The following is a 24,233-nucleotide window of genomic DNA, read 5'->3' on the forward strand; positions in this document are numbered from 1 at the left end:
GCCTCTACCCATCCGGATGCACCTATGTTATTTTTACACACTTTGTTACTGTCTGTCCGTACAGGGGTATGTCCTGTTCAGACAGGCCTCGTAGTATTACCAATCCGATTATATTTTGTATTATTTTTAGGTTTAGGGTTTGGGGCCTAAAATACATGTATTACATACTCAAATAATTAACTAAGCTTAGGTAGCTTAGTTAGAGGGTTAATTTGAACTTTGAGTCAATAGGAACAGCTAGAAGGGTATTTTGAAAATTTCAAACTTTTTGACTGGACGTGCGGCCGAGGACCACCGTACATACGCTATTGTCTTTAAGTGAGGACGTACGTTGGGGGACCATCGGACGTACTCTGCCAATAGTACGCCGTACTCTACAAATAGTACGCGGACGTACACCTCAATAGTATTAGACATACTCTACTTTTGGGTTAACCCTTGGATAATACATGGACGTATGCTACAACCTTTGGACCGCTGAGTAAATAGTACCGGACGTACACTGTACACCCTAATAGTTTCAAACGTTCGCTACTTTTCACTATAGTTGGTAGCGTCCTCTACTTTTTCTCACCTATAAATACCTTCTACCCTCAACGTTTAAACTTCATTCTCACCCCAAGCTCTCTGAAATCCCTGTGTGAGTGTTTTGTGAGGATTTTATGAGTTCTTGGAGAAGGAGAGGAGATTTCTTGGAGGTTTTGCTTTAAGGAGGTAATCTTCTAAGCTTAGCTTGTTCCTTAGTCATTATGTTGTTTAAGTGTTTTTCATAGTTAGCTTAGTTGGTAGTTTGTAGCTTCTAGTTATATTGTTGTCCTTAATCTTGGTTTAAGCATATGTTAGCGTTTAATTCTTGTTGGGCATATTTCTTTTTGCATAGAGGTGTTGTTTTGAGATAGGAGGTTGTAAGAATCATTTTGGTAGCTTTAGAACTAGCTTAGGACGATAGGAGGACGGTTGAACCAAATGAGGTTTTACCTAAACCTTTTGGGCAGACGTACGACCACAAGAAGTATGAGCCTTCTAGGCAGACGTACCGCCACGGACCCGAATATACGGTCAGAAGTGTTCCAGGGAATGCCACTTTGGCCAGTCGTCCGATAGCCTCTGTTTTCATGTTCTAGATTTGTTTTAGCTGGATTTAAAACTAATGATAGATTTTTTCTCAGTATTCGAAGTTATGAAGCATCAAGGGAATTTTATGGAGGAGCCTTACGACTCGGGTGAGTACAAACTCACATGGATGCTTGTTGTTACTTTTCTTGCATTACACGTCTATTCTTTATATATCAAACATGTATATTTTGCAACTCTCATGAAATACATTTTGGAGCTACTATGAACTCTTTTTTGTGAAAATGTGTGTTGATTAATAAGATAACAATGAGACTTATAAAACTATGCATATAAAAGATTGATAAGATTAATTGCATTGTATGATATGATACACCGATACGTGCGGGATAACAGTCATTAGCTTACTATACAGGTTAACTTTATGGTCAAATGTGTATGTGGGAGGGCTTTGAATCCAATGGTTTTGTGACCGGGCACAGTCATTCCCTAAGGGATGATCACTACAAGACGTACATCATTACTGGTAGGGGCCACCCGAGGTCGGACTCGGTCATGCCACTAATATTATGGACGGTAGCGTACAATATCCGTGGCACCGGTGTTGTATTATAGGTCTCTCAAGATAGCGCCAACTCTGCTAAGAAGGGATAATATTTTGGATAGACCATACAGTTGAATTATTACTGTTACTCATGATTATAAACATATATTATATCTATATCACATCTATGATAAACCGTCAATCCATCATCTCATAATGTTGCGTGTGCTTTATAAACAACTGAGTTCACTATTTAATAACAGGTACGTCATTTGCATTTATACTCACTAAGTCGTCGGACTTACCCTTGTATTATTTCCCTTTTTTCTCCATATGTGCAATTATGCGGTTATAGATAGTTTAATAGAGATGGATACCACGAAGCTTCCAGTTATTGTGGAGGATTTGACTCGGGAGATGCTTGATGACTTATTATGAGCTTAGGCGGGTACTCATGGTAATTAGTACGTTGCGTTATGTTGTAGACATAAGAGCTTGATGTATGCTTGCATATTAAGGTATAGCATGAATCACTTGTAAAGATGATGATATGTATAGTATTTTAGCTACTTTGATGATCCTTGGTAGGTGCGCTCGTTGTAATGATTAATATTTATAGAATCTTTTTGTTTTCGCTGTTTAGTATCCTCTCTTTTAAGAAGTAGAGGTCCCTGAGTCTTATTTCGCGAGGGATAAGGTTGGGAGATGAACCGTGAAATTAATTACCAGTTAATTAATTTTCGGGGCATTACATATTTATCTCTTCTTCTTACTGTTATTCTTGCATATCATGAGTTCTACGCTGCATGAGTAACCCAACATGACCCGTTTAACCCATTTAAAATAACCGGTAATATCAGGTTGACACGACCCGACACGTTTGATTGAAAAATAGGAAAAATAATGTAATAATAATACCAATGCCATTGAGATTCAATAGAATTCACAAATTACAATATGATAAAAACATAATAGGTTTAATTGTTAACAAATTGCCATTTAATAAAAACATTCACCAAGATTAGCAATTTTCAACTCCATAGTCCATCATAGCAATCAAAACTCTAAAAAAATCCACATGTAGTTGACTTCCTTAGTGTTCTATATACCAATGGGAAAGCCAATAAAAGCTATAGTACAACCCAAGATTTTAAGTAGTTCTTTACTTTTTTACATCAATTATTGCTAAGCACAATCTCCCGATCCTCGTTGTATCTACCTTGCCGTTTGATATTATTATTCTTATCTTTGTAAACAACATTAGCATGTGGAATGATGAGTCCACTACTTAGTAAGCAAACGAGCTGGTGCTAGTGTATAACTAAGTGAACATTTCATAACCAATCATATGTAAAACTTAACTTGCAATAGATCATTTTCTCACTTTTTGAATACTAAATGAATACCATTTCTATAAAATTGCTATTTGTTCTTGAAGAACAAATTGCTAAACTAATTTCGTTTAAAACATAACAAAAACTAGTGTTAGATCCCAAAACTAAAATCTTATTATTTTACTTATTCTCCTTTTAACCCTAAAATAACTTACACCTATTTGGTTTGGACCTACTTCCTTAAATCCCAACATATCAATCCCCATTCTCTCAATGGATTAAAAGCCTATTTAAACTCTTATGAATCCTTCTCATGAAATATATTTCAATTCAAAGCCTAAATTATTCTTTCTATCCTCGAACAATCCTATTTTCCAACTATGTACTGGAAAAGCTGAAAAAGCTTTTGAGTTGCTTAAGAATAGCCAAGGCTGGTTCGATACATTTTGAGACATAATGCGACATGGCCAAATGTCATTTTTTGATTTGTTCGACGTGGATTTCCATTCTTTTCATTTTTTGGGATGCAAGATTATTAATAAAGTTATTATATTTAAGACTTCATATTCTTCCCAGCATAATTGATGTTGGAGCACAATAGAGACTACTTTTCATATTCTACTGACAATTTAATTGAAATTGACGTTGCCACCTTGGAAAAAGTTATACACATTAGACTTTCATGAATGTGAAAATGAGAAACTAAACAAGTGGACATTCCAAAAATTTATATACATTAAAAAATTTATAATGTTGGACAAGAAATGGAATGTTCCTATAAACTTATTATTATTATTATTATTATTATTATTATTTTGTTTTTAGAAAAAAAAAAAAAAAACAAAAGATGAAATAGAATGACTACATGTCTAAAGTCCATAAATTCTCATTTTCATGTCTAGAGATTTTTAAGGCCCCAATATTGAAAATTATTTTTACCATAATTGAGGGCCTTAATTAGAGACTATATTAACTTATTACAATATTAGAGCCTTAACTTTTTTTGTAAACACTTTTATTATATAATTATGGACGACCACCTAATTGTTTAAGGATTGAGCCAGCATTGGTGTTAACGATGCCAGATTTGACTGTTACCTTTGTTATTGAAGTGAATACCAGGCATGTGGGCAATGGAGTGGTTCTAGCACAAAAGTAGGGGTGTAAATGAATAAAACCACTTGCAAACAAGCTTGGGCTTGGTTCAATTAAGTTCGGCTCGAAATTGGTTCAATTATTAAACAAACAATGGTTGTACAAAAATTTAAGCTTGTTTATTAAACGAACCAAACTCGTAAAAAGTCAGCTCTCGTAAGCTCATATAACTTCATTTTTATTATTTTAATAATATTATTTTAAATTTATAATGAAAATATGTTAAGCATTTAAAACAAGTTCTCTTCATAGTGTAATAGATATACCTTGAATTATTGTAATTATGAGTTTTGAAATAGATATATGTGTTTATGTGTATGTACGTGTGTTTGTGTGTATAATGAATGTATTATATACATACTATAAATTTTAAGATTCGAGTTAAATTATCAAATTAGTCAAATAATAAATCTTAACAATAATAATTAAATAACTTTTAGGGAAACTTCACTTACCCCTGAATTGTCACCTATTTTGCAATATTCCTCTAAAATTCAAAATCTCTCAATTTAATGTATCGAACTTTTAATTTTTTTTCAATCTCCTCCATCTGTTAGGATTTTCCGTTAAATCCCAACAAAATTCCCAAAATACCCCACTTTTTATAGAAAAAATATTTATTATTATTATTATTATTATTATTATTATTTGCAAAAATTGAGGCATTAGTATTTTTGCAAATACTGTTAAATCCAGACCAATGCCTTAATCTTTTTAATTTTTTTTTCCTAAAACAAATAGAGATATTTTGGGAAAAGTTAATGGAAAATTTACCGGAGTAGTGAGATTGTAAATAATTAAAATATTGATACACTAAATTGAAAGAAATTGCACTTTAGGGAGACATTGCAAAGTAATGACAATTCAGGAAAGTTAAATGAAGTTTCTCCTAACTTTTATTAGTGTGAATTACAAAAAATAAAAAATAAACAATCACGGCGTTTACTTTATTCATAGAATGAATAAGTTACTTGAGTAACTTGTAAAAAAGCTTGAGCTCGTTCAAAAAAATAAATGAACAAATTACTATATTAGTGATAAATTTCGCTTCATACACACTATTCGGACAGGCCAATGGCTCGACCGTCCTCACCATTAGTAATCTGTAATATGATTTGTCGAATAAGAGGAAAATTGATCATCTTTCATTTCAATTGAGAGGAGACAATCAATTGCTTTGGGAGATGTAAAATTGTCATTTCACTTTTTATAGACAATTTTATCCCTCAAATATAAATGACCAGCTCCTCTCCATTTCACTTTTTGAAGCACTAATATTATTCCTCTTACAGTTATTTAAACACAAAAAGCAATTTCACATTTAAAGACAAAAGAGTTTTAATATCCAACTTTACTCTTCTTAAATAGTTTGTTTGTTTTTATTATTATTATTATTATTTTATTTATTTATTTATTTATTTTTATTGTATCCGAAAGTGATATTGACAAGGCCAAGAAACCCACTTCATTTGAAACCATAGGCAAGTATTGATTACAGTAGCAATGCAACACCAATAACTAGTGGAATAAGTGAAATGAAAGAGAATTTATTTTACTCATATTAAATTTTATAAATTAAATGGTTTTATGTTATTGATTACAGTAGCAATGCAACACCAATAACTAGTGGAATAAGTGAAATGAAAGAGATTTTATTTTACTCATATTAAATTTTATAAATTAAATGGTTTTATGTTATTAAGTCATTTAAAATTTTAAATGATGTAGAATCATGCTTAAATGACATGACACCATGCACGGATAAATACAACAAAACAAAATTCAAAACCCTAAAATAAATTATCTCCATTTCACTTGAAATGAACAAAGAAGAGAAAAAAAAAAAAAAAACAATTAAAAGCTCCAGAGACGAAGAAAACAGGTGATAACTGACGAAGTATGAGTAAAGGATTCCATTGGAAGTTAAAGGGATTATAACTTGTTGAGTTTTGATTAGAATAGAGCTCATTCACAGTAGACTTGTCAGTACATGGTTTTCTTATCGTCTAGAAGTTAACAAAACCCTGCTAATGTTTCTAAGCAATCTCAAAACCCTAGAAAACAAATCCATAAGGGGTACAGGAACCAACAAAATTCTTTACTGAAATGAGTCAAACTAGTATATTTCAGTATCTAATCTAGGGCAAAGTAAATATATAATATAGCTTCAAAGCCCTTGAACTCAACAAAATTGCCAGAAAAAAGGAGGAAAGTCGGTTTCAGAATCCCATTCCAAAAGCAAAATTTAATTGCTTTGATGTATGACCATGAAAGTACCTTTAAATGACGCAAATCCACTTCCCAAGGATGACACTGAAAATAGGACATATTTGGGGGTAAAAAAAGAAGCATGCAGCAAAAAGGTAAGCAATACATCTTCCTCAGTACACTACTCAGAGTGAAAGACTGCAAGTGCAATAATACAGAAACATAATATATAACAAATATGGAAGAGGACTAACAAATAATTTTCGCAATTCTCATTGTTTTCAACACCTTGTACACTCGCAAGTATCCATACATTATACATATGTATCACAGGCCAACTGAATACTAATTTTATATCTCCCTGCATGAATATTTGGTTAAAGCAAAATGGGGTATGGAATGAATATTAACGACTAATCACCCGGGAAAAACACAACATTTTCTTCATTCTTTTTCAATTTGTCTCCACAGTGACTATGCCACAAAAAATAGAAAAACCATGAGGAAAAAGATCAATACAAAGAATATCTTGATCATCAGCCACCTATTAGATGATATGCTGTTCAGATACTTGAGCAGGGCCCCTTGTGCCCCCTCCACATTTGCCACTGTGTCATCCATGTTCTCATCAATCCTGAAACAAAAACACCAACATCAATAGTCAAATTTGAAGTCCAGTTCAAGGGTCAGAAAACAATGAAGTATTATTGTAAATGCACTTCATGAAAGCCCATTCACATTTTTAACTGTTGAAGCATGTGCAATTGTGAATGAAATTGTTTCAAATAGTTGCAAATTCATATTTATCTTTGCAATGAAAAATGCAATGTGTACACGGAAAATTCAGGCCATGTGAAGGGGCAGATGGCTATGGGTGTGTTATCTTGCACAGCTAACCAACCCAAAGGTCTTGATCCAAGTATCTAGAATAAGTGTGTTTCATCATCTTCCCAAGGGTAGCTATGAACTCAATGCATTTAGCTAGCCCACCTTAAAGTTTATTATGGCAGAAAACTAACACTAAATATCATCAATGAATGAGTTAATGGCTTCATTGTTTCTGTCCCAGTTACCAGATACCCAAGAACTATGCACACCCAATGGCTTCATTGTTTCTGATCTCATAAAAATCTCCAACTTAAGTCCTGACAAACTGATGGAAGAGAAGACGTTAAAAGATCAGAAACATCTACCTACTAACGAAAAACTCCATCGCAATCATCTGATGAAATTTACTACGAAAAATTGGAGGTTCTTAAGAAATTAGAAAAATCGATATAGATCTCAGAACAACAAGAATAGAGTTATTTGTATTTGGATGAGAGAGAGAGAGAGAGAGAGAGAGAGAGAGCTTTTAAGGCACAATTGGTTCAGAGTTTGAGCCTGTCACATTTCAGCGGGAATATTCTGATGAGGTCAAGAATTGGTAAAAGGAATAATTGCCAATTTCATAGATGTAGGCTTTTAGAGAAGGATGCCTCAAAATATTACCATCCGAAATTAGATTTTAAATTGTCTGAAACTTAAATATAATCTTCTCTCTGGTGGAAATCTTATGTGTAGTGATCAAACTGCCGTCTCACTAGTTGATACAGTACTAATGAAATAGAGCTGAAAGCGAAATGAGAGAGAATCAGAAGAGACTCACTCAAAATCTAATATAGCAAGTCTAGTTAAAAGAGAGATATCTTGGATAATAAGTTACCAATATATTACGTAAAAATGTAAAACACGAAAATCAAAATCTAATATATCGGACTACGTTGTCAAAATGCACCCTAACCTTCAGAGACGACCAAATTATTGAGCAAAGCTTTAGTCTAGGTAACTTTACCTTACCTTGCTTAGTTAATGAAGCTTGTCTTTAGGCTCGTATTTAGCTCAGTCATCATATAATTAGCTTATGCTCAGTTAATCAATGCCATCACTTAATACAAGCAGTTTCAATCAAAACATAGTGAGTGATTTATGATGTAATGATTCACTCAAAAGTCAAGTAGCTGGTATTACTACTACCAATAATATCTGGAACATATACTGGAATATAAAGTGATCAGTGTGAACCACAATATATATGTACTGTGCCAGAATGATTACTGTATATGAATTACAACCTGATGGCAATCTCTCCTTGCTGAGAAACCAGGGTTGCCAGCTGGTTGAAGATGCTGCTGAGCTCATGAATAGTTGACTCAACATTCTGAAGAGCTTCAGCTCTGCTCTGCATGTAACTGTCTTGCAACGGAACCATCTCCTGTTTTTGCTGTTCATGGTGCTGTTGGTGCTGCAGCAATGGCTGACTCTCCCCATCCATCTGCTTTCTGTAAATTTAGAAACCAGGAATAAGGTTTCACTCGGAATAAATTCAAAACTTTAAGGCACCTGAACCTTGGTTCAGGTGTAAAGGGGTGGGTTGCTGCTGGGTAGGTCTAAGCTTCAACACTTGCCCAAAAACTTCATTAAAAAAAATCACAATTAAACCAAAGTTTCAACTTCAAATCAACTCAACACTGCAGAACTTGTCTTTACAAGAAAAATTAGAAATGGCATGATTGAAACCAAGATAAGAAAAAAAAAAAAAAAAAAAAAAAAAAAGAGTATAAATTTCAAAACGCTAGCAAGGAGAAGTCTCACACTCATATTCTCGAGTTTACAAGCAGATACAACCAGAAAAAAATTATACAATTCAATGTTCTGCATAAACTACGATGGCATTCACATTTTTTAGCATCATAAACATCTAATCCATACATCAAAAAAAACTCAGAAAATGCCAAGAAAAACATTGACTTACTAGATGTCAAAAGAGTTCAAAAAAATATACACGCTAATCATACATTAACCATATATTCTTGATGAATTAGATCATACATATTAACTCACACAATAGCTGATTAATGATAAGGACCTAGTGTTTCAGGTCTTCAAAAGGGTATATTGTGATACATCAATTAAACAACAATAACCCTCCCCTTTCCACCTTTCCTATGTATTGCTCAGAAAATAATAATAGTACAAGTGGTGCCTTCCCAGCAAATACAAGCTCTTACCCAGAAAACGATTGGGATGAAGATGGTGATCCATTAGCCCATGGAAGAGGAGGGGCATTTGAGGTGCTTGCGGCTGACCTGGCAGCCAGCGGACGCTGACGAACAAAAGGATTTGTAGAATCCTTAGAAGCAGTGGAAGAAAACAGCTGTCTTCTGTTCTCATGAACCTTCAAGTTCTTCATGAAGCCAATAAAATACTTTTAGTCTTGGAAGAAATAATAAATAAATAAATAAAAGAGCAATAAAGCGACAGTGATGGAACAAGCAATGATGCACTCTAATTGAGATAACCAGCCTAATTGAACAAGCAATGATGCACTCTAATTGAGATAACCAGCCTAATTGAACAAGCAATGATGCTCAGCAACACTGGACTTACCTCTGTTCTCATGGTGAGAACTTCTTTGAACTCTTTTGTGGTGCTCATCAAACGATTCTTGAGGTCATCTACAACTGTGGTTGAATGACTAGTGGTGTCACTAGAGATATTCCCACTCTCATTTCTGGAGTTGGACAGGAGCTGAAGGTCTACCACTGCAGAGTTTAGTGCAGTGATATCTTGCTTGATAAGTGCTGTCAGCTCCTGGATTTCTTTGGTGGGGTCATCAAAAACTGAAGTCCTCTTTGCCACTACAAATCAATAAAAATAAATTAAAAGTAAAAAAGGTTGGAGTCGTCCTTCACAATGCATTTAAAATGATTACAACATTGGGGAAAAGCGAGCAGGTAACAGTAGGATGTGGTAAGGATTGACAAGTTAGCAGAAATATTGGGTTGTAAAGTAGGAGCATTACCTATATCGAATTTGGGGCTGCCTTTGGGATCTTTTCATAATGTGGAATGCAATTTTAGAAAAAATGGAGAGGAGGTTAGCGGGAAGTAAGAAGTTATACCACTCTAAAGAGGGGAGATATACTCTTCCCACAAGGTAAGCTTTCTAGCTTATCAACTTAATTTTTTTCTTTCAATTGCAAAAGAATTGTTTAGGCATGAGGTTGGTGATATGAGTTCAAATATCATTTGATGGGTTGGAATGTGGTATCTTTGTCTGTTAAAGGCGATCTGAGAAGTAGAAAACTGAGCAAGTTTAATCAAGCAATATTGGGAAAATGGTTGTGGCAATATGAGAAGGAAGGGGACCACTTGTGGAGACAAGTCATGGGCACGATTTTATTTATTTTTAATGAATAATAATTTAGTAAAGAAGAAAAGCTCACCTACACAAAAAACAGGTTATAGCACAAATTGGGGATAATGGATTTTGGTTTCAGTGCATGGGCCTCATTGGTCAAGTTCACAAAAACTATAAGTGGATGGGAGAGATTATGAAGTTTTGTAGAAATTTAGTAGGGAATGGCATGAGATTTCATTTTGGCATGATATGCAGAGTGGGAGGTTCTTGTGAAGGATTTATTCTCTGATTTGTTTTTGATAGCTGTGGAAGTTTCATATATGCGTAGTTTCATCTCTGTGTATTTTGAGAGAAGGGGGCAAGCATTGGAATCATTGTTTTTTTTTTTATAAGTAGCATTGGAATCATTATTTCATTTGAGAATTCCAAGATTGGGAGTTACATTGGGTTCCTTGTTTGAGAAGCTTCATTCTAGTTTTTCCTTCAGGTAAAGTGTGGATAGATAGTGTTATAGGTTGACCAGCAAGGGGAAATTCGATGTATGTTCTTGTTATAATCCTTTGAGAGGGTTCGCCATTGTCATGTTTCCTTGGAAGAGTATAAGGTGCGTTAAAGCAGCTTGGAAAGTTGCTCCCTTTGTATGGACGGCAGCTATAGGGAAGATTTTGACAAAATGGTGAAAATCATTGTAGGAATGACTATTGAGGTATGTTCTTGTTGGAAATGCAAAGTTTGGGCAGAAGAGGCAAAATTTGGTGGGTGGTTCCAGCATGCAATATGTAAAGTACATGGAAAGAATGGAACAATAAGTACCTTTAATAGTGTTCAGCCCCCTTTAGGTTCCATTAAGCCCATGTTCTTAAGATCTTTGTATGACTGGATGATTAATTTAGGCAGTATACGGTACTCTTTGTTTCTTACTTTCATTGATCTCCTACTTTTAGATTATAAGTTATGGAGATCCTCTACAACCATTAATATCACCAGTATTTAACTATCCTATTAGAAGAATGCCTTCACATCTCTTGACATCAGATTTTATGGTAAATTTCCAACCTGGTAATTTAATACTTGATAAATATTGAAGAAATAATATCGAAAATTCCAGCAATATTCTAAAAATGAATTCCTCATCCAAATTGTATGTAGAACAAACAATAAGCAACATAAATTAACCTTCTAGTGAGACTTTGGGTTCATCACTTACACTTTGCCAGCTTTGCAAGCTTCTGAGACGTCTGGTGTATCCCATACCCAATCTTGGAAGCCCTCCTGTTGAACTCGGACTGTATCACAACTGCGGATCGTTGTTCCTCCGACTTTGAGCTACTACTTGGCCCATTTGGTACCGACCCTGACGAATATGACTTCTTACGCTGCTCCGCTATACTCTGGAACTCGTGTGTCCGATCCCGGAACGACGATTGTGCCGATTTCGTATGCATTTTCCTAATCCCACTTTAAATTGAAATTCTACAATAACATAACCCCCTGAAATCACAGAAATTCGTTCAGATCTTTCGATTTGAACTCCAGAAACCTCTAGATACAGATAAAATATATTCCAAGTCCGAATGTTAAAGATTTCATCGTCTAAAACAACCCCAATTGAGTTATAAAAAAAACTATTTGACCTAGTTGATACCATCTGTTGATTTTCTAAATTCCCATCAGTTTTTCTCAGCAACATAATTCGCCTAAACGTTGAAAACCCCATAAATTCATTAAATTCATATAAATTCAATTGGTTTCAGAAGGAAACAAAATGAAAAGAAGAGGAAAATTAGAATTTCGAATCTTAAAATTATTGCTATACTAGGACCGAATAGCTGATCCTAGTAGTGTATTGGGTTAGCATTTTTTTCTTTCCTGGAAAAATACAGTAAACGCTTAATTCGGACTTTACATTATCGTTTCCCTTCCCATATTTTCTCATCAACCAATCAGGAACAGGAAAATCAGGCCAATAGCATGGAAAATCACCTCTCAAAATGCGAGATCTGAAACCCTAGAGCCGCGGAATCAATGCAATTCTCGTAAACTGCCTCCAATTTCAGGAACGAAGCGAATGAGTTCCTAGATCTGGATCGAGTTCAGCCTTCATGGCAATTTGACAAAGAACCCTGGTACTACGTCGGATCGGGTGAAAAATGGAAATAACAAAGACAAGTCTAGATTTGTGGAAATGAGAAAGGTTTGTGAAGAAAAGTGGGCGATACGAAGATTCATGAAGAGCTGGACGAGAGAGAAAATTGGAGGAAAATGCTTTTAACGGCACCGTCTTGTAGTTACGTTTTCTGCACTGGACCCCTTCTTTTCTTAATGTTATTTTCTAATATTGTATATCATAAACGATAATAATAATAATTAATAATCAAATAAAGTCGAAGGATTTTTTCTATTTTGTCTATTAAATTGGTGTGTGTATATATATATATATATATTAAAAATTGCTCTATCATAATTTGTACTTTTCTAACATTTTATTCTCTATTTATGTTACTCCATTTTTATTAGTTTTTTTCTTTTTATTATATAGGAGGTTGAAGTTTATGTTTATGAAATTAATTACTTGTCCTTTTCTTTAATTATGTAGCAAAACGAAAAATCCATTCATATCTAGAAAAACTTGTACTTTGGATCCATTCATTTCTTAATAACTATTTTTTCCAAACTATTACCTAATTGACAACGAATTTTTGAGCCAAAAAATAAAAAGGAAAAATCCGCATAAACTTTTCAATGCCACTCAATTAATAATGTCTCTCAAGGCCAATACAAAGACAAAAATGACCCTAGATGTTTTTCAATATGACAAAAATACTCTAATAAATTTGAAAAAAAAAAACTTTAAGAAATAAACGAATCTTTTTTAAAAAATTCACACCCTAGTTTTTTATTTATTTTCTGTTTTTTTTTAAATATTAGTTTTAATTTTTTAATTTTTTAATTTTATTGGAGGTATTTTTGTCATTGTGTGGGACATTGACAATTTTTGGTAGTTTAGGGGGACATTGTCTCAATTGAAAGTTTGGGAAAACATTATCAATTACGTGGTAGTTTGAGAGGGATACGTAGACTTTACCCAAATAAAATATATATATATATATATATATATATATATATATATAGCTATTAAGTTGTTTAGCAAGTAAAATGAATGAAATTTGATCATTTTTATTGTAAGTCAAAATATAAATGGAAAACTTCACTTTAGACCTTCGAACTACCACGCGTTACTTATTAAATGTATTTTGTGGCTATTTTGAGTACTTTATTCCTCTTTATCCCTATGAAACATTACAAATAATGTATTATCTTTGTTTTTTTTTTTTTTCAAAAGCGCATTTGTGATCCTGCTCAAGCTTAAGAATATCGTCCTATTTGATGTCATTATGACTTTATACATGGGTTGTAATATTTAATATTTGACTTGGTAACGGGTCTTCGACTGAGATATTGATGATTTTCCTATTTTATGATGTGATATGATGCTGTATTTTATCAGGTTATTATGTGATGTGATGTAGTCATAGTTATCTTGTTAGTTATCTCGTAATACAAATGACTTTGTGTAATGCCCCCAAATCTGGTATTGACTAGCCTAGTAGGGTTACTAGCAATTATCTCAAATCAACCAACTGGTAGCTGACTGAGGAACTGCCCCTTTCTAGCATAATCAAAGTATATGCATAGGAATGTGAAATAAATCTAAGGAATTTAAAATCATCACATAAGCATGTATCATCATCAAACAAAATGATGTATATCCTGTAGTGACCCGCCAATTATGGTTGCGCAAGTCATGAAACAACCATTGGATTCAAGGTTTATATAACATACTCGTACACATTTGACCATATAATCAAGTATATATAGTAAATTCATGACCATTATACCACATATACCAGTATATCATGTCATACGATGCATCTTATTAAATCAATTATAAAGACAGTTACCAAGTTGCATAAAAGATAAATATGCTCATATTATATGCGTGCTCAGACAGCTGACATATCGCATGTTTTTAAAGAAAGCAGTCATAATACCTCATACATTCGCTCGAGTCCTCCGACATTCCGAATCTCTACTATAACGAAACATGGCTATTGTTATTCGCAATACTAGAGAGTTCACTAAAGAAAAAAAAGGTCCTAATTAAATACATCTAGCTAAAATATCACAAAACTCTATTTATGTGCATTATGTGATCTGGTCGAACGTTCTATCCAATGAGCTAATGTTCGGCCATAATGGGTAGAGAACGTTCAGGTAAAGTCTTAATGCAATGTTTGGGCTTCTATCTTCAAGTCACCATGTTACAAACTACACCCTAAGCTCCAAACAAGTTCATACAACATAGTGAAACATGATAATATGAAAACCAAGGAAAACAATGAGTGCTTATAAAACATTTGAAAACCCTTCTTTTCATATTAGGATAAATTGTACACAAGTTTAGCATGACATCCTTAAAACTTACAGAAAACAAGAATAATAACAAAATCATATAAATACTTGGTGAATGGTCAAGAGTTACCTTGAAGATGACAATAATCCCCAAAAACCTTCTCATTCCTCTCAAGAAAATTTCCTTTCACTTTAGGGTTAGGGTTGTAGGTGTAAGGGGAGGCTTAGGAACGAATGTGAGATATTTATAGGGGTGGAGAGGCGTGCTCCCTCCTACAAGGTGGATAATAGGTTAAAAATTCTTTTCAGAGATGTTTCTGCCACTAGGACATTCCACTCTCAATGGTCACTACAATGGATTGGTTTACATCCACAACAACGTATAACGTATCTCTGCAATTTGGAACCCATTAATTAAACATTACAAGGAGTTGCCACTTGAGATGTTAAAAGAGTTTTCTGTTTTACGCGAGGAAAATGGCATTCGTACTGTTATTTTGTTTAGGCACGACCTAGTGAACGACGACTATAAGGTCATGAGGTTAGACATTGCTTTGCCTCTTCAAATTTGTTACTCCTTTTTCCTACCCTTATGCCATGAGAGTAGGGCTGGCAAAACGGGTATGTGGGTCGACCTATTTATGACCCACGGGTACCCGCGACCCCGTTTAGTTAACGGAATGGCCCCACTAGACACGACACGACACGACACAGAAATTTTCACGGGTCACCCGACACGACCTAGTGAATGGTCAAGAGTTACCTTGAAGATGACAATAATCCCCCAAAACCTTCTCATTCCTCTCAAGAAAATTTCCTTTCACTTTAGGGTTAGGGTTGCAGGTGTAAGGGGAGGCTTAGGAACGAATGGGAGATATTTATAGGGGTGGAGAGGCGTGCTCCCTCCTACAAGGTGGATAATAGGTTAAAAATTCTTTTCAAACTGTCAGACTATCGGTCATTTCTCACCCGACGACCTCTCTCTTATCTATTAAAAACGACCACGTTTAACAAATCTAAGACCATTGGTTGAGTTTATCGCAAAACCTAGATCCCTTTGTTTTCAGTTTTTCCTCCTTTGGCCTCTTGAAACCCTAACCTCGATGACTCTACAATTGAAAAATTCTCCAATGTCGAGTCTCACACGCCCACTCCCAAAAGACCTAATCAACATAATACTTGTCCTATTACCCATTAAGTCTCTCGTAAGATTTTAGTGCATTTCACAATAATCATTGTTAAAGGGTATCAAGAAGCATTTCTTTTCCAGCGGATCATACATATCAGAATTTCTGTCTAAGATGATGCGTACGCGATCTCGGTTCACAGCCATGGAGACCTAATCAGCCGAAAGATTTCATCAATAAGCATTTCAAGCTCTCCATGGCTGCCAACCGAGATCACGTTGTCTTGAATTGAAACGCTGATATGTATGATACATCGGGGGAAGAAATTCTTCTTGATGCGCTTTAACGACAATGACCAGTTCGATATTGCAAGCTTTGTGAAGATGTTTCTGCCACTAGGACATTCCACTCTCAATGGTCACTACAATGGATTGGTTTACATCCACAACAACGTATAACGTATCTCTGCAATTTGGAACCCATTAATTAAACATTACAAGGAGTTGCCACTTGAGATGTTAAAAGAGTTTTCTGTTTTACGCGAGGAAAATGACATTCGTACTGTTATTTTGTTTAGGCACGACCTAGTGAACGACGACTATAAGGTCATGAGGTTAGACATTGCTTTGCCTCTTCAAATTTGTTACTCCTTTTCCCTAGCCTTATGCCATGAGAGTAGGGCTGGCAAAACGGGTATGTGGGTCGACCTATTTATGACCCACGGGTACCCGCGACCCGTTTAGTTAACGGAATGGCCCCACTAGACACGACACGACACAGAAATTTTCACGGGTCACCCGACACAACCCGTGAGACCCGTTTAAAATAATGGGTCGTACCAGGTCGACACGACCCGACACAACCTGTTTACCCGTTTGACTAAAAAAATGATTTGTTTTTGTTTTTAAATGATATAATAATAGTTTTAGCAATTATATCTTGAAATTAAACTCCTAGCAGGCTAGCCGCACCAAATCACTGAATAGTTATAAGATAATAGGCTTAATTGTCTAATAAAAAAAAAAAAAAACAACAACAACAACAACAACATCATCATTACAAATTTACAAATACAAATTGGGTTCCCATTTTTGCCACTTGTTGTCCACTCTTGAATAGTTGTATGATCCACAAATATGCTCATTTTAACATGCTCCAAATGAACTTGGAATGTCACAAGAATTGATACTGTCCAATGTCAGAACATCCTCTTCTTCGTTATCCACATTCATTAAAGCTTGTTCTATATTAAAAGATAAGAGAAATTGATGTTATTAAAGTAAGATAAAAAAATACAAGTAAATGAAAAAAAATTAAATATGCAAATAACTAATATTGCCTTGTTTTCCATATAACCAATCTCTAGTGCAAACTATGCCTCAACAATATCAAGTTTAAGTGAACTTCTATACTGATTAATCACACATCCACCAATACTAAAAATGGATTCTGAAACAACAGTAGAAATAGGAGTACTCAAAATATCATGAGCCATGACAACTACTTCAGGATAACGAAATTCATTTCGTTTCCAAAATGAAAGGATGTCAAATGTTGCATTCTTATCCACATACTTGGGTTCATCCAAATAAAGTTCTAATTGAGTCTTTTGTGCATTAGAATCGACTCCATCAAATGCTAAAAATTCCTACATGAAAGAGAGAATATAAACACAAAATTAGTAAGTGGTTATGAGTATATATATTAGGGAAAAATGCAGTTTACTCCCCTGAAGTTTCAGGAGTTTTTCAATTTTAACTCCAAAGTTTAAAAATTGGCAATCTACCCCCCTGAAGTTTCAAAAAATTGCAATTTAAACATTCTGTTTAATTTTTCCGTTAAATTGGACGGAAATTTTTTTAAAAAAGCCTGAGGGCAATGATGTAATTTCATAGATTTCCGTCTATTTTGATGAAAAAATTAAACGGAAGGTTTAAATTGCCAATTTTTGAAACTTCAGGGGGATAGATTGCCAATTTTTGAACTTCGGGGTTAAAATTGAAAAATTCCTGAAACTTCAGGGGGGTAAACTGCATTTTCTCCTATATATTATATACTAAGTTAGTAAGTTACTAACAAGCTAAGAAACTTATGATATTATTCACCTTTTCCCAATCTGAGTCTTATTATGGCTGAACGACTGTGGAGCTTGAAGTTGTAGGAGCACTTTACTTCATAAAAAGTTTGGTTAACCTTTTATAAACATTCTCATACTCATCAGAATCAACTCCATAAATCTTCGTATAGTAGTACTTTACAAGGCGAAGCTTGTAACGAGGATTTAAGATAACTGCAATGGCCAACGCTACACTAAATTCTAACCAATATTTCTCAAATTTAGTGAGCATTTGATTTGCCATTAATCTCTTATACCCATCTTCGCTCACAAGTTCTTGCTTTAAGTTCACATAAATCAATGCAACTATAGGAAAGTATAAATTGGCTGTGGGATATTTGGTACTAGAAAAAGCACATGTAGCACGATAAAAGCAACCTAAGAAACTACTGATATCAATCATAAAATGTTTGGAGATTTTTTTACAAAAGATAAAAGAAAATGTCAAATTAGGAGATTAAGTGTAATTCTCCAGAAAGTTTCAATGAACTTTTATATATCTTGAGTGAATTCATGATGGGCGTATATGTTACATCTATGTAAATGGACGATAATGTTGTGACTGAAATAAAGGTTTATTTCGAAAATGACAATTTAATTCACATTTTGCCTTTATAAAATGTCTAAATTCTAAATTAAGACAACATCGAGGTTTGTAAGGTTTGAGGTTCCCGAGAAAATTCAAGATAAAAGGCAAGAGCCAATAGGGGATTCAAAATGGAGAAAAATGTCAAGTATTCAAACTTCTATACTACATAAACATACAACTTGATTTTCATAAGCTTCTTGAATAATGAATAATGACCTTCAAAGGCTCAAATGGGAATTGCCTCCCCACTGCTTCTAGTTCCTTTGAACATTTTTTGTTCAAAGTGTCAGACATTGTAACAAATAATCGGTCCACAACATCCATAACCTGCACAAACAAGCACTATTCCTTAGTAAATTAAGGACCATCACTAAATGTAGATTTGAAATCTAATTTTACCTCATCATAATCACTAATCCACATTTGAACATCGAGACCTGTAAACACACACAAATGCCCATGATTATATTATGGTCTTAAAACGTGACCAATCTCAAAAAGACGAGGTCAGTATAAAGTCAGCAACGACATCTTCACTTGGGGCATTTAGTAAGTTTGGCGGGGTGTGTATTCCAACAAAATCTTCAAATGATAACAATTCTTGAATTATCTGCAAAAGGATGTTCAGCTTAAGAACATTACCAACAATATATAAAGTATTGATGGTAAAAAAATGGAAATCATAATCCAGAAATAGCAGGAACTTGCGAAATTAACTTCACTCGTGATTCTTATAATTCCTTGATTAGCAGGCATTTGTAGGTCAAGACACCGATGCCTCAAACGAGTATCCCGGTCAACCCACACAATATTTTCTCCAGCGTGCACCCATCATATGATCCAATAATAAATATACATGCAGATAGCCAAAAATATGTAATAATACAAGGTTATAAGGGCCTTCAGCAAAGCATAAGAAAAATGCAGAGATCTAGATATCCTTATTAATGGATGTACCTGCAAAGCTTTTTCAATTTCCGCTTCACTGTGAGACAAATCTTCAACTATAAAGGGCAACGATATTGTGGGCTTGATTAGGCAGTATAACTTTAGCACTTGAACTTCAACCTTCAAGGATAAAAGCATTGTTATGCATATAAAAACTTCAATCATACATAAATACCTACATACATTATTATACTAATAGCTTAATTTGAGATTTCACGAACAATATGTTGATTATAATTTTTAATATTATTATACCAATAGTTTAATTTGAGATTTCACAAATCACAATGTGACGTATCTAATGATAGTACGTAAATCATATGATAATTATATGATATTATCTACTTTTTTTTTTTTTTTAGGGAAATTCATTATGATTCCATTGATTGAGTAGTCAAGAGCATAAGAGCTCTTTACAAACCCTGCCCAATCTTCAGCTTATAGAACAGATCTGCTCTAGTAGACTCCTTTCGAGGTAAATGTAGCACATTTTCCATGCATAAGCAAAAGACCAACACCCAAACTATTCCTTTCTAGACCCGAAAGCCAGAAAATTATTCATATCCTCAACCCAAAGAACAGGACAACAAAACATACACGAAAATACAAGGAAAAAAACAAAGCAACTAAAACCCACAAACCAGCAGCACCATCGGAATGAGGAGCAGAGGGAAGCAGCCACAAGATTATAGCCGGAGTGCAAAAGACATAAAAAGGCCACATGCACCAAAGAGAGGTTGCCAGAAGAATCTGGTCGGAGCGCAACAGACCATGCATCGGTGCGTGATTGCCCAAAAAAGATGCTGAAGGTGCCGTTGGAAGCGGGCAGAGCTAGTGAGCGCAGTGGTGGGGCGCGTGTCGAGGTGGGTATGACGGAGGGAAGTAGATCGAGCTTTGAAAAGTCTAATCCAAGAGCCTAGTCAAAACTCAAAAAAAGACACGACCGAAGATGGTGGACGACATCGGAATTGAGCTTTCTAAAAACAAAAGAATGGGGTGGAAAAGGCGGGGGGTGAAGAAAAGCAGGGAGGATGGAGGAGAGGATGGGGAGAGCAAAAGTTTCCCCCTCCTCTTGACGGCGCTTCTGCTAAAGAGGAAACCCTAATCCAAAGTTCAGTTTATATGGTATTATCTAGTTATATTCATATTATATACAAATTTTTCCTTCTCTTGTGGGGACATATCAAATAAATAAATAAATGGGTAAATGTATAATAACTCCCTGAATCAACCCTCCAAAATTTAAATCTCCCTAAGTTGTTGTTGTTGTTGTTGTTTTTTTTTTTTTTTTTTTTTTGGAAAATTTAGTCCATGGGTAAATTGAAATGACAATAAAATCCCTATCTTCAAAATTTTTTAACAGCCGTTAGGGTCACTCAAAATGCACTGTTTTACCTAATTAAAATATTAATTTTTTATTAATTTAATTTTAAAAAATTAAATCTAAAAAAAAAAAAAAATTTTAAAAAAAAATTGAAGGGTGTGCCACCCTTGGCGACCATCCAGCAGCGGCCGCAAGCCACCCCTAGGGGGTTAGCCACCTTAGGGGGGTTTGGGATGGCCCGTAGGCCACCCCTCCACCATGGGGTGCCTCACGGCCACCACATGGGGGGTTTGGGGTGGCCTGCGGGCCACCCCTCCATCGACGGGGTGGTCGCGAGCCACCCCAAACCCCCTAGGGGTGGCTTGCGACCACCCCTGGCCACCCTTCAATTTTTTTTTTTAGATTTAATTTTTTACATTAAATTAATAAAAAAAATATTTTAATTAGGAAAAACGGTGTGTTTTGAGTTGCCCTAACGACTGTTAAAAAATTTTGACGGTAGAGATTTTATTTTCATTTCAATTGACCTAGGGACTAAATTTTCAAAAAAAAAAAAAAAAAAAAAAAAAATTTAAGGAGATTTAAATTTTGAAGGGTTGACTCAGGGAGTTATTATACATTTACCCTAAATAAATAAGAAGTAATGAAGTATGATAATATAGATATAAATATTAATTAACCTATATTATATATATTCGATCGTTATCTAGGTCGAGCTCACGAGCCTAAAATGAGTCGAGCTAGTTGGGGGAGTCGAGCCTTAAACGGGTCGAGCTCACGAGCCCCTGCCGAATTTAGTTGGGCGAGTCGGGTATGTGTCATTTGCTAATTGAGCGAGCTTGTTCGGTAACGAGTCGGGTTGAACAGTATCGATCTCTATTTCAAGTCGGGTTTAGCCGGGCGGGCATTGAGTGGGCTCACGAGCTGGCCGGCTCATTTGTAGCCCTAACTGTCACTGAACGTTCACATTGGTTCTAAGGTTGTAGGTGGAATGTTTGGTCAATATTCAATGTGTCAAACTTTGGTTAACGAACATTCGTTGTAGTCCCCTGCCAAACGTTTGGCCAGAGAGTTAGGATTAGGTTTTTAAAGTTATTTTTCAAATGGGGTTTGATTAAGGGATAAATCACTTATTTGAAGGTTTTAAAAGAGTTTAATAAGCTCAAATGAACCCACCTCGCCCCCCCCCCCCCCCCCCCCCGGCGGCCTTTTTTTTTTTTTTTTTTAGGAAAATCATTCTTATCTCATTAATAGAGGAATCAAAAGCATTAAAATTCTTACAATCACAGAACATAACGTTCTGAAAGATCCTAGCCGAAGCTAAAAGATTAAAGTCGTAGCTAAAAGATTACACATCAAAGACGCCAAACATCCGCTAACCTATAACTAATCTTCAGTTGAAATAACAGATCTGCGCTACGCAGACACAAACTAATGCATAGGTAACTCTTGTTCATCGACCCTGAGATCAAAAGGACCCCATGCCGACACACATCCTCCTAAACCTGAAAGCCAGGATATCGTTCCCATCCACAACCCCAGGGGTCTGGACCAAAATAACAAGCGAGGAGATCAAGAAAGAGGACATGACCTTATTATAAGCAGCAAGAAAAACAAGAAAAATACAGGGAAAATCAAAGTAATACAAATAAAAATTTAAAAATAGGAGCACACTAGGCGGATAACAGCAGTCGGAAGAAAAATCGATCGTGTGCTTGCCGGAAACCGATTCGTAGATGGCGTTGGAAGCACATCGCGGTGGGGACGCGTGAAAAGACCCAGCAGAAGATAATAAACGACAAAGCTGGCGCAGAGGAGATCGGCGACGCACTCAAAGAAATTGGGGGGAAGTTTGAGTGAATCCCCCATGAGCGGCACCCACAAAGTGTGCCTAAACAAACACCTAGCAAGAAAAAATAAACAAGCAAACAAAGAACAACAACAGGGAAAAGAAAGCGAAATCCAAAAACAAACACAAAAAAGAAAAGAAACACAGATCGGGGAAGAGAGGGGGGAAGGAAAATGGGGAAGGGAGGGGGGAATAGATCAAGGAAAGAGGGGGAAAGAGAGAGGAGGGGGGGGGGGGGGGGGAGAGGGGGAGAAATCCCTCATCCTCAGCTGTGCGGCACTTCCTTAAGCTCTGCTAGGGTTTTGGGATTTTTCTGGCCCAAGTGAATTTTTTTTTTTTTTTTTTTTTTTTTTTTTTTTTTCACACTTTGTCTTCTACTGTTAGCTTATAATCAGTGGGACCTGGTATCTCATGAGACTTATTTACTTGTCAATGGGTTCGAAGAGGTGCACCGAGTTAATTAACATGCAATTAATATTGGGGTAGTTACACGTAAACATACTAGATTGAGGTTGCATTTTCTCTAAAATCATATCCAATAACTATTATTACATTTTTCCCTATAAAAGGATTATAATTGCTACAATATAATACCACTGTGCATTTCATTGCGGGACTATACCATATTGTAGCCTAACCATTTTACCATTGGATTACATTATCTTCGTCACTTTGGGATTACGTTGGGAAGTAAAACTTTTAAAGTCAAAAAAGGGGTTTTTAGAAAAAATTTCAATTTTAAACTTTTTTTCAAAAGTACATTTTTACTATTTTTAGAGTAAAATAGTAAAAAAGTTTAAATCTCAGTGATCAATTTAATAATTTTTTTAAACATAAAATATTAAATACTAATATATGAATGTAAGATTAAGGGAATATTTACGCTAGTTTTTGAAGTTGATTATTTCTATAAAATTTGATTACTCCCTCTCGATCTCCTCAACGTCAAAAATGAAAAACCATCGCCACGCGGGACGCTACTATTGGACATTTAGATATTTCCGTGACCACACAGTCTCCAAGCCAGTCTATTTGTTTGTTTCGTTGACTACGTCACCACGTACGGCTACAATTACTCGCTTGTATACCAGCATGTAGCACCAACTCGCCTCTTTAAGCTCATGCAAAGTGGCGCTGTCGTAATAAAAGCAACTTTTTTGCCACGTGCTTTTCCCATAAAGCGAGTGCAAAAACCACAGCAGCTTCAGCGAGTAGCAATCGACACTGCCATATCTTCCTTTATTATATAATATTTTTTGTGAATATTTTTTGAGTGAGAAAGCATTGTTGCACTATCATTCGTTTTATGGCGCCTCTGAAATCAAAAGCCCAATGGCATTTTCGATATTTCATTAATAAGCAGGGTCCAT

The 24,233-nt window shown here is 35.2% G+C and overlaps 1 protein-coding gene across 1 annotated transcript; it reads right to left on the reverse strand.

The window, feature by feature from the left end:
• Nucleotides 1-6,565: 6,565 nt before the first annotated feature.
• Nucleotides 6,566-12,774, reverse strand: SYP32 (syntaxin of plants 32). The gene is made up of 6 exons (XM_059604596.2): nt 12,481-12,774; nt 11,705-11,988; nt 9,745-9,995; nt 9,366-9,541; nt 8,430-8,636; nt 6,566-6,949 (listed from the first exon to the last, which is right to left on the reverse strand). Exons 2-6 carry the CDS (start codon nt 11,940-11,942, stop codon nt 6,790-6,792), a joined length of 1,032 nt encoding a protein of 343 aa, XP_059460579.2. The 5' UTR covers nt 11,943-11,988; nt 12,481-12,774; the 3' UTR covers nt 6,566-6,789.
• Nucleotides 12,775-24,233: the final 11,459 nt, after the last annotated feature.

Source organism: Corylus avellana, chromosome 9 (assembly GCF_965113065.1).
Source record: "Corylus avellana chromosome 9, dhCorAvel1.hap1.2, whole genome shotgun sequence".
Taxonomy (NCBI): domain Eukaryota; kingdom Viridiplantae; phylum Streptophyta; class Magnoliopsida; order Fagales; family Betulaceae; genus Corylus; species Corylus avellana.

Bases quoted from the DNA above. Each gene is read 5' to 3' on its own strand.
- SYP32 (XM_059604596.2), bottom strand. From the start codon at position 11,942: ATGCATACGAAATCGGCACAATCGTCGTTCCGGGATCGGACACACGAG. The intron at 9,996-11,704 runs GTAAGTGATGAA...ATTGATTTGTAG, and splicing joins GCTTGCAAAGCTGGCAAAGT to TGGCAAAGAGGACTTCAGTT. The intron at 6,950-8,429 runs GTTGTAATTCAT...TTTTTGTTTCAG, and splicing joins CAAGGAGAGATTGCCATCAG to GATTGATGAGAACATGGATG.